At 32.7% G+C, this 11,021-nt stretch overlaps 6 protein-coding genes and 1 non-coding gene across 7 annotated transcripts; 1 reads left to right on the top strand and 6 right to left on the bottom strand. All coding sequences in view use genetic code 12, as the record gives it.

The window, feature by feature from the left end:
* Positions 1 to 143: 143 nt before the first annotated feature.
* Positions 144 to 891, bottom strand: RJT21DRAFT_120531 (uncharacterized protein). Its single transcript, XM_064881757.1, has one exon. The coding sequence runs from the start codon at positions 668 to 670 to the stop codon at positions 257 to 259; it is 414 nt and encodes a 137-aa protein (XP_064738724.1). The 5' UTR covers positions 671 to 891; the 3' UTR covers positions 144 to 256.
* A 242-nt stretch (positions 892 to 1,133) lies between these two features.
* On the bottom strand, positions 1,134 to 2,498 carry CSK1 (mitogen-activated protein kinase; the record flags this gene model as incomplete). The annotated part of the gene is made up of 2 exons (XM_064879819.1): positions 2,042 to 2,498; positions 1,134 to 1,957 (listed from the first exon to the last, which is right to left on the bottom strand). The coding sequence occupies exons 1-2, from the start codon at positions 2,379 to 2,381 to the stop codon at positions 1,134 to 1,136; spliced, it is 1,164 nt and encodes a 387-aa protein (XP_064738723.1). The 5' UTR covers positions 2,382 to 2,498.
* Positions 2,499 to 2,618: 120 nt separating this feature from the next.
* On the top strand, positions 2,619 to 3,724 carry SUI2 (translation initiation factor eIF2 subunit alpha). Its single transcript, XM_064882869.1, has one exon. It carries the CDS (start codon positions 2,707 to 2,709, stop codon positions 3,619 to 3,621), a length of 915 nt encoding a protein of 304 aa, XP_064738722.1. The 5' UTR covers positions 2,619 to 2,706; the 3' UTR covers positions 3,622 to 3,724.
* RJT21DRAFT_85781 (uncharacterized protein) lies at positions 3,725 to 5,299 on the bottom strand (the record flags this gene model as incomplete). Its single annotated transcript, XM_064885449.1, has 1 exon — positions 3,725 to 5,299. The coding sequence occupies one exon, from the start codon at positions 5,297 to 5,299 to the stop codon at positions 3,725 to 3,727; it is 1,575 nt and encodes a 524-aa protein (XP_064738721.1).
* Positions 5,300 to 6,131: 832 nt separating this feature from the next.
* Positions 6,132 to 8,054, bottom strand: RJT21DRAFT_35380 (uncharacterized protein). The gene has a single exon (XM_064884273.1). It carries the CDS (start codon positions 7,732 to 7,734, stop codon positions 6,241 to 6,243), a length of 1,494 nt encoding a protein of 497 aa, XP_064738720.1. The 5' UTR covers positions 7,735 to 8,054; the 3' UTR covers positions 6,132 to 6,240.
* Positions 8,055 to 8,375: 321 nt separating this feature from the next.
* On the bottom strand, positions 8,376 to 9,875 carry RJT21DRAFT_1404 (MCT family MFS transporter; the record flags this gene model as incomplete). The annotated part of the gene is made up of 1 exon (XM_064883374.1): positions 8,376 to 9,875. The coding sequence occupies one exon, from the start codon at positions 9,873 to 9,875 to the stop codon at positions 8,376 to 8,378; it is 1,500 nt and encodes a 499-aa protein (XP_064738719.1).
* A 992-nt stretch (positions 9,876 to 10,867) lies between these two features.
* RJT21DRAFT_t79 lies at positions 10,868 to 10,952 on the bottom strand. Its single transcript has one exon. It is a non-coding gene; the product is annotated as a tRNA-Pro (tRNA).
* Positions 10,953 to 11,021: the final 69 nt, after the last annotated feature.

Below are 11,021 nucleotides of genomic sequence, written 5' to 3'. Positions count from 1 at the left end.
ATCTCCAGGTCTGGCACATAGTCGAACCGCAAAGAGCGCCAAGCCGCAGATGCCCTATTTAGGAAAGAACCAGGTTGCTTATGGGGGAATCAAATTTTGCAACATAGTACTTCTCCATGTTACTTCGAAGAGAACTGTGCTATATGATTTTTATATATTTAATAGTCATAAATAAATAGATGAATAGATAAATAGATACATAAATACTAAGTGGGCCAATTAACTCAATAAATTAAATAGCTAATTGTCTGTCTATTTACGCTTTAGAAGTTATGGTTAAGGTCCAGTCACTAGTAAATAATTCTTCACCATCAGCGTAATAAGTTGAAGTAGCTGGATAAGTTCCTCTAAAGAAAAATCCTCCTGGAGTGGTATCTTCTGGAAATGCAGTACTATAGATTTCATCTGAAGGTTGGAAAACTGGTCCAAGTTCAAGGTCACGAGTCTTGATTGGAACTCCAGCTTTTTTAATTACTTGCTTATATTTGACATCTTTCAATTCTCTATTTTTCACCCTAAAGTAAATGGTGGTGACAAATTTGGAACTCTCAGGAATGTTGAAAATAACATCTTCGACACCTTCAACTTGAACGTCTATAGTCTCCTCGCTATCGCCAACTTCAACAGTAAACTTCACAACTTCCAAATCTGGATGGCTTCCTTTAGGCATGGTTTAATTTGTTGTTTTAATTTCTTTTTGTTGTATAATTTCAGTGGCTACAAACCAAATTACGCAGTAGTAATATTATAATACTTTAGTAGATTAGATTATGTCGCCTTTTTTACAATCTAAGATCTGCAATTGCATATTCATGATTAAAACTAAGAGGAATGAAGCTTAATTTATATTTGTTTGGTCAAAAGACCTCGGTCCATATACTGAATAATTTGGTTTGCTCACAAGTGGGGCTACTCGTACAAAGAGCTATAGGTAAGAGCATAATTTTGTTCATATGAAAGTGATACTCGGCAAGAAAAAAAAGTTACCCCAGAAAGTTATTTTCGGTCCAAAAATACTGAGAACTAAGTAGAAATTTTTACTTTTTAAGTAGAATATCACGTCATAGTCAATTGATAATATAGATAATTTTTTTATTTAAAATGACTATTTTACAAAAATGAGTTTATATAAATCAAGAGGGAACTATTCCTCTTTCCTTTTTAAATTCCAAGACTTCAAGTTCTAATAATTTCTTTAACTCTTTCGCACTGGTATATATATCCTCAAAACTAAAATCAAAAGTTTTGCATGTTGCTTCTTTGTCCGCATTTCGAACTTTCAGTAAATAAGGATGTTCTAATGCTCTTGTAGTACTTATTCTATTTAATGGATCCCATTGAATCAAATTATCTAATAGATTCAATGCATGATTTGATGCAAAAGGATAAAGACTTTTCCAATTACCAGCTGGATAATGAATTCTAGTATCCTGGAAAAGTTTCCAATTAAGTCTATATACAACATTTCTATCTGGTGTACCTAGCACTCTAATCATACGTTCAATTTGGTCATATGGATTTTTTGCACAAAATATGGGTCTTCTACCAAAGAGTTCAGCTAAAATGCACCCAACAGCCCACAAATCAATCGATTCGTTATACATACGTTTTGAGAACATTAATTCAGGAGCTCTGTACCATCTTGTTGCCACATAGCCTGTAATTGCATGATTATTAGGACCAAAATATTGTTCATTCATTCCTCTGGCTAATCCAAAATCACATATTTTTAATACTCCTTGGGAAGAAACCAATATATTACCTGGTTTAATATCACGATGAATGACATCTGCAGAATGAATATATTTCAATCCACATAATATTTGATAAATAAAGCTTTGAACATGGAAATCAGAAAACTGAATACCAGAATAAATGACTCGAGATAAGTCTAAATCTAATAATTCTTGAATACAATATAATCCTTGATAGGGAGCCATAAAATTAATTTCCAAATCTATTAAATTCACAATCTAAATAATTTTTTTAATGTTAGTCTGTTATCTCTGTTGGATATCTAAAGGTTAAGGAATATAAATACTCACATTTCTATGACCCTTAAAGTGTCTCATAAGCTTTAACTCTCTAATGGCTCGTTTGAGCATAACTGTACTACTAAAAATATCAAAAACTTTCTTAATTGCAACCCTATTTTCAAACCCTAATGAAGTAGATTTTAAATCAAGTGCAACACATACTACACCAAAGGATCCTTTACCTAATACTTTTTCAATTTGATATCTTCCATCTGTACAAAAGTGATGTTTACCTTGTACATGTATATTTTTCTCACCACCTATACCTATTTGTGGATCTCTAAACCTATTGTATCTGGTCTCAACAAATGGTCTTGGAGCTAACGCTGCATTTGCTTTTAACATTTGACCAATTAGTGATAAATGTGATAAATTAATAAATCAATGAAATGACAATAACCACCAACTATAAAGCTTATCTTCTCCACAAAGTAAGCGCTCAAGTTTTGCAACTAAATTTTCTATCCCATAGTACTAAACCGAAAAATTTTATTGCCGCTGACTAAGCTCTGAGTCAGCTGAAAAAAAAATTACCAACGCTGTGTAGAAAAAAACTGAATTTGATTCATAGTAAGAAGTCATCACTGAATTCAGGGCCTACTTAAGAAATTATCAAATAACCCATAAAGTTATTTACTGGAAAAGTTGAAATTCACCTTACATATACAAGATGAGTTCTTCACAATGCAGATTTTATGAGAATAAGTATCCTGAAGTGGATGAAGTTGTCATGGTCAATGTTCAAGAGATTGCTGAAATGGGAGCTTATGTAAAATTATTGGAATATGATAATATTGAAGGAATGGTATTGTTATCTGAATTGTCTAGAAGGCGTATTCGTTCCATTCAAAAGTTAATTCGTGTTGGTAAAAATGAAGTTGCTGTTGTATTAAGAGTTGATAAAGAAAAGGGTTATATTGATTTATCTAAAAGAAGAGTTTCAGCTGAAGATATAGTTAAATGTGATGAAAGATATAATAAATCTAAAGCAGTACACTCTATTTTAAGACATTGTGCTGAAAAATTCAATGTTTCATTAGAAACTTTATATCAAACCATTGGCTGGCCATTAAGTAGAAAATTTGGTCATGCTTATGATGCATTTAAATTATCAATTACTGATCCAACCATTTTTGAAGAAATTGAAGCACCATCTGTAGATATATTGGAAGAATTAAAATTATACATTTCTAGAAGATTAACTCCTCAAGCCATTAAAATAAGAGCTGATGTTGAAGTTTCATGTTTTAGTTACGAAGGTATTGATGCTATTAAAGAAGCTTTATTTGCAGCTGAAAGTGTTTCAACTGAACAAATGCAAGTTAAAGCTAAATTAGTGGCTGCACCATTATATGTTATCTCAGTTCAAGCATTAGATAAAAATCAAGGTATTAAATTATTAGAAAGTGCCATTGAAAAAATAACCGAAACTATTAAACTGAAAGGTGGTATTTGTAAAGTCACCTTGGCTCCAAAAGCTGTTACTGCTACTGAAGATGCTCAATTACAAGCATTATTGGAAAGAAAAGAAGCTGAAGAAACTGTTTCTTCTGATGAAGAAGAAGGAGAAGATATCCTTGATTAGTAATAACAGTATATAGTATATACATTTCTATTTTATCTTGTAGTTATACATATTTTTATACAAATTTCTAATTAATATATTAGTTCATTAAGTCTTTTTTTTTTCAACTTTGTACAACTGATTTCTTAATCAATAATTGTTTTTTATTAGCCCTTTCAACAATATAAGCTGGTAAATTTCTTATTTGTTCAGCTGAAATTCTTAATTCAGTTACTGAATCAGGTATATCCAAATTATCTAAACTTGATATATCAGGATTACCACTTAAATCTAATAATTTTAATTTATTACCAAATTTGACATTTCTTATAACTCGAAGATCATTATAAGAAAGACTTAAACATGTAAGACTTTCAGGTAAATCAATTCCTTCTACTACTTTAATTGAATGATAACCTAATTTTAAAACTTTTAAATGAGGTGGAAATATTACATCCTTTAATGTTGTAATATGTTTATCATGATCTTCTGAATCTGGGTCATTTTCCAAATCTAAAACTTCTAATGTTGATGGGAAATTAACATTTTTTAATGTTGTTAATAAATTATCTCCTAAATATAATTCTCTTAATGCATTAGGAAATATTACTTTATTTAAAGTCTTAATATTATTATCATTTAAATATAATACTTCAATTGAATTAGATAATTTTAAAGGATTAATACTATTAACTCCATTTCCTGCAAGTATTAATGTTTTAACATTTGGAGGTAATTTTAAACCTCTAGTAGTAGTCATTGATGTTTGAAGATTAAGTACTTGTAACAGATCAGGAAACTTTACTCCTGTCATTGATTCATTTGGTATATTAGATATTTCTAAATGACTTAAATTATCAGGAAATTTAACTCCTTTTATTGAATCAATTGGATTAAATCCTATATTTAAAGATGTTAAATTATTTGGGAAAACTACTCCTCTTAAACTTTCAATTCTATTTTGAGATATATCAAGATGTTTTAAAGTTGATGGGAATTCTGCATAATTTAAGAAATAAATCTTATTATCTTCAAGTTCTAGACGTTCTAAACTATCTGGAAATTTAATACTATCTATATTATGAACAGAACCTTGGCCAGCCAATAATGTTCTTAAATTTGGTGGTATCTTAAATCCTGTCAAAGTTTCTAATGCATATCCACCACCTATATTTAATACTTCTAAACTATCTGGAAGTTTAACTCCTGGTAAAAATCTTATACTACTTTCTCCATAGTCTAATACTTTCAAATTTTTCCATCGTGATATATCATCTTGAATCTCTTGACCTAATTTAGCTAATTCATTCTTTTCTGTTAAATATACTGTATCCATATCATACTTATTTACAACAGAACTATGAGTAACTTTATCACCTCCAACTTTAGCCAAAGTATCAAGAAATTCCTTATATTGATCAATTTCTGATTGTTTATAGTCTTTCCATTTCCGTCCGGGTGCAAAATGTATATGATATCCAATATCTTCAACTTCTTCAAATTTTTTAGGATTATCTTGCATGAATTGAACAAATCTCTTTAAATTACTTTCAAATTCATCATTATGCTCTATACAGATATTTAAGTGATCAAATTTAGTTCTAGCAATAAATTCATCTGTAACAGGTTTACCTATATCATTTAATTCTACTAGGGTTACTAATGAATTGGGTAATTCTCGTAGTTCCTTGAGTTGCATAATGATGTGATAATAACGAGGACTATCGTATAATAATACTAGTCTATGTTCCTTTTTCGTCGGTATTGAAACTGTTGAAATTTTTATAGGAGGAGACATGGATTTAGTTAACCCATTACCATTCTTATTTGATGGAGAATTATGGATAGGTAATCTCGGATTTGGAAGTACTGTAGATGTAGGTACTGTAGCAGAATGGATGCTATTTGTATTTGATCCACTCGATACATGACTGCTATTTCCTTTAATATCAGTATGGCTATTACTGTTATTATTATTATTATTATTATTATTGTTATTGTTATTGTTATTACTTATGTTTGATGATAGAAATTTCAGTCTATCTTCTCCCTCATCTTTCCGTACATTCACATGACCAACCAAGCCCTGTATTAAATTGGTATTGGTATTGGTATTGGTACTAGTGACATTGGACGTTGAGTTCCATTCTAGATCACTTTTAGCTCCTCCTTCCACTTTAATACGTTTAAGAGCTGGCTCCTCATCATGGTTTGCATCTGCAGCAAATTGATTATTTTCAGGCATCTCTTCGGACTTAGAATTCAGAACCTGCCTATTTAACTGATCTCCACTATTTGCAGAACTATTAGTATTGTTTATTGTGTTCTGTATACCTTCGACTCCGGGTATAGCCGGTGTTGTCTCCATATTACTGTCCTCTTCTGTCTTGGCTTCTTGCATTAATTGACTTTTTTTTTATTTACTGTTTGTTATTTTTTTTTTCAGCTTCTATGCGGAACATCGTAATTGATGTCCTAATTCGGAATTGTTAATATGATATTAATGTTATTATTAAGTTCTATATAAATGCATATAAATAAATATTAATATATAGATTGTATACTTAGATGATACATGTAGGTAATAAATAGGTGTGTCCAGTAGTGTAAGCTGGTAACCGTACTGGTAACCGTACTGGTCTACGTCTTTTCGTGACTCTCTTTGAAGCAACTTTTAAGTACATCCCTTACAGATACTGTTATTCCAATTGGATCTATGCTATCGGAATCCCCTTTCTCGGAAACAAAGTCTCTGGCTTTGATGTAACCTCTCAATATAACTAAGGAAGCAGCACTGGCTAGGAAGGAGCAACCAGCAAAAATGGCACAGTGCACATATTGAGTGGGGTCAACATATCCTCCTCCACCTTGTTTCAATTTTATTCCAATTACTGGAGAAAACAATCCGGCAACTCCCATAATCATCCATACCATACTGAATGTAACATTCATCTTTCTGATACCAAATGTACGAGCAACTGCTGGTGCTAACATACCATAAATTGATCCCATTAATGCCCCTTCTATTATAGCGAACGCAATCACAGTACCAAAAGTTCTTGCTGGAATCCACATAGCTAAGCAAAGGACACCGACAACAGTATAAGCAACCAGCGAAACCGTTACACCTCCGAATCTATCTGATAATAACCCTATACAAGGTCTACCCATTGCAGAGCCAAGTTGAACCATGGCAGAAGAAATTGAACCTTGATATTCAGAGTATCCAAGAGATGTAGTAAATTGTGCTAAAGTGTAGAGAACAACAACATATCCAAACATACATGTAACCACAAAAAATGCAAATATCCAGAATCCGGCGGTTCTTACTATATCTTTATCAAATGCAGTAAATTGAATATTGATTGTTTTATCTCTTGTTCTTATGAGAGATATAGAAACCCATACTAAAATGAATCCAATTATACTTTGAGTTCTTAAGGCCCAAAATACTCCCTTTGTCTCAACAACGTGTTGCATGCCTAGGTTGAAACATATACCTCCAACACCAGAACCAGCCGTGGCTAATCCACCAGCTAACACTCTCTTCTTCTTGAAATATTGAGGTAATACTGTTGTTCCAGGAATAGATATAAGTGCTAAACCAAAACTTTGCATTAATCCCTGAGTTAAATACAATTGCCATTTCTTTCTACTGAAACTTGCAAGCATTAATGCTGTGAATTGAAGACAATTACCTATTGCTATACTTGGTCTTGTCCCTATTTTACCCATCATAAAATTTATGAGAGGACTGAATGATAAACCCACTCCAAATGCTATACCACCTATAAAACTATAATCAAGTTTGGTTGCATCAGGAAAAGTATTATTATTTAAATAATATGAGAAGTAAATAGCGAACCCTGAATTTTGACCCCAACTTGAAAAGTTAAGTAAAAAACTTGCAAAACATATCACCCACGCATAACCTCTATCCATATGCAAATCACTCTTATTTTGTTTTTCGATATCATTGTCTTGATTAGAAGTATCATTCGAGTCATTACCTTCTTTGGTTATCTCGGACACTACTCTATTGAAATCTGGGTCGAAATCTTTGGTTTCGTTATTTTTATGGTTAAGCTTCATCTCATTTTCATGTGAGTCAGACTCCGGTATTCTAGATGACATTTCCGAACGTTCTAGAGAAGGCTTATATCTTAAAATAATGCGTAATCTATGAAACTCGTTATATGGTATGAGGAATTTGAATTCCTTTTCAGCCCTCTTTATATTAATCCTGACCCCTAATTAGATGGCTATAGTTTAACTTCTTTGGAATTTAGCAAAAATTAAAAAATCGGCTACTTATACTTTAGATTGTTATTCGAAAATATTTTTATTCATTTAAGAACATTAAAAAAATATTTTATGCGGCTTCAGTCGTTCCGACTTATTAGGAAACGCCGATATTTAAAGAAATACTGCGTTTTTTTCTGAAAAGCGGCACTAGCAACTTAAAGTTATCAGATCTCCAAATCACTGAATGTCGGCAAAATTGAGCCGCTTTTCCTTGCCTATTTTGTTATACTCCACTCAGAATAAATTAAATTAATATTGACTTACTAAATATAGAATAAGAAAGGAGGCGGACTCTGACTCGTGTATATTTGGGGTACAACATGGCTGCAAACTTCAGCCCTTCGTTACATAAAGGAAGACAAATGTATGTAAATATATATAATCGTGTAGGAACAAACATCATACCTATGGATATTCTCATGATTGGTAGATGTATTGAGTAGGGTTTCGAAACTGCAAAGTTGGGAGAGCTAAGTCTTCTCGTGACTAGTCTTAAAGCAACTAGTTAAGACTGCTCTTGCTGACACTGTTATTCCGATGGGATCCATATAATCAGAGTCTCCTTTCTCTGAAATTAGATCTCTTGCTTTAATATAACCTCTTAAAATCACCAAAGCTATCGTGCAAGCAAGGAAGGAACATCCAGCAAAAATTGAACAATTAACATACTGTGTGGGGTCAACAATTCCTCCTCCACCTTGTTTCAATTTTATTCCAATTACTGGAGAAAACAATCCGGCAACTCCCATAATCATCCAAAACATGCTGAATGTAACATTCATCTTTCTGATACCAAATGTACGAGCAACTGCTGGTGCTAACATACCATAAATTGATCCCATTAATGCCCCTTCTATTATAGCGAAAGCAATCACAGTACCAAAAGTCCTTGCTGGAATCCACATAGCTAAACAGAGGATACCAACAATTGCATAAGCAGCAATTGCCACTGTAACACCTCCATATCTATCAGATATTAAACCTATAAATGGCCTTCCTACAGCATTTCCTAGTTGGACCATAGTAGAAGTAATTGAACCTTGATATTCAGAGTATCCAAGAGATGTAGTAAATTGTGCTAAAGTATATAGAACAATAACATATCCAAACATACATGTAATCACAAAAAATGCAAATATCCAGAATCCGGCGGTTCTTACTATATCTTTATCAAATACTGTAAGCTGGACATTTATTCTCTTGTTTCTAGTCCTTATAAGGGCAATAGCAATCCATACTGAAATGAATCCAATTATACTTTGAGTTCTTAAGGCCCAAAATACTCCCTTTGTCTCAACAACGTGTTGCATGCCCACATTGAAACATATACCTCCAACACCAGAACCAGCTGTCGCTATTCCTCCCGCCAATACTCTTTTCTTTTTAAAGTACTGTGGTATTAAGGCTGCGCTAGGCATGAAAACTAGAGCAAGGCCAAAACTTTGCATTAATCCCTGAGTTAAATACAATTGCCATTTCTTTTTGCTGAAACTTGCAAGCATTAATGCTGTGAATTGAAGACAGTTACCTATTGCGATAATAGGACGAGTACCTATTTTTCCAATAAAGTAGTTAATTAAGGGACTAAAAAATATCCCTACACCAAAAGCAGTACCACCTATAAAAGCATAATCGATCTTTGTAGCTCCTGGGAAAGTATTATTATTTAAGAAATATGAAAAGTAAATAGCAAATCCTGAGTTCTGACCCCAACTAGCAAAATATAGTAGAAAACATGCAAAACAAATCGCCCATGAATATCCACTGTCCATGTATAACTCTTGAGCATCTTGTTGTTGCTTTTCTATATCCTCGCCCTGGATTGTAGTTCCTTGCGAACCATTTCCATCCTTTGTAATCTCTAATGTTAAGCCATCCTTTATGTTCCCTAAGTCTTCCTGCCCTCTGGCTTTGTTGTCGATGGGCTCATTGGGAATTATTGACTCGGATACAGGTGTAAAATTTGACATCTTTAATCTTGCTCCTTTAAAAGGAAAAGTTATACATAGTGGCTGCGAAATTGGAAAGCTTTATAGCATTTTGATACTTCTACAGCATAGTTAACCAAGATTTACAGAGGCGGTTCGGGCCTTCCGAGAATATACCCAAAAAGCGTTATACTCGTATAAAAGGTGCGTTGAACCAGATGACAAATTTTATAATTGCAGCCTCATGGCTTAGAAGACCAAAGTCCGTTCAGTCTCCGATATAATCAACTACCGAACAACGGGCAAGGGCAAGACCAATTAATAATCAAAAATCATTCTTAAACGCAGATTATTGTTTAATTGTTGAGCTCATAGATATATACATCACGCTCAATAAGACTGTATGACCTTGAATTACTGGCAGTTGAAGGATTAGAGTTGAATTACAAAAGAAGAATTTCGGAACAGAAAGTTTAACGGACCGTACACGTGAGATTTACACAATGCTCTAAATCTATGCATATAAACATTATACCAGGACTTCATATATATTGCATACTAATAATTGAGAGACTAATAGCAATTATACATTCGCTGGAAGATTGCTTCAATACTGATGCATAGGTTCAATAATGGATGCCTAGACTTAATTTTCTAGAACGCATGTATTTATTCAACAATTATATTGAATTCAATATAATTGATTTCCAAATATAGGTTAAAATTCATTGAAAGAGATTGAAACTACTTTATTAAAACCATTGAACAACAAAGACTTGTCCAATTCTACTTCAGGATATATAGACGACATAAAAAAAGATAAAGATAAATTAAAACAGCAAAATCATCTATTTTTCGAAAAATCCTCGCATTTTTACAGAAAAAAAATATATTTTAACCGAAAAAATTAAATTAAAATTTGTTATTAAATATGACTATGTTATTAAATATGACTATGTTATTAAATATCAGTAGCAGGCATAGTTTCTTTATATTAAATACCTAGCCATACCCTGAATTAAAAAAATAAAAGCGGGGAGAGCCGGGAATCGAACCCGGGACCTTACGCATATTAGAGTTAAACCCTAAGCGTAAATCATACCTCTAGACCACACTCCCTCTGCGATTCGAACCGTTGCGCAAATATTTCACATCGCGCTCGAAACCGTTATACCACGCTCCCTCAAT

The sequence above is a fragment of the Scheffersomyces amazonensis genome (genome assembly GCF_036850825.1).
Source record: "Scheffersomyces amazonensis strain UFMG-HMD-26.3 chromosome Unknown RJT21scaffold_3, whole genome shotgun sequence".
Taxonomy (NCBI): Eukaryota; Fungi; Ascomycota; class Pichiomycetes; order Serinales; family Debaryomycetaceae; genus Scheffersomyces; species Scheffersomyces amazonensis.
Note: the sequence above shows the minus strand (reverse complement) of the source record. Positions and strands in the feature narration are given on the sequence as shown.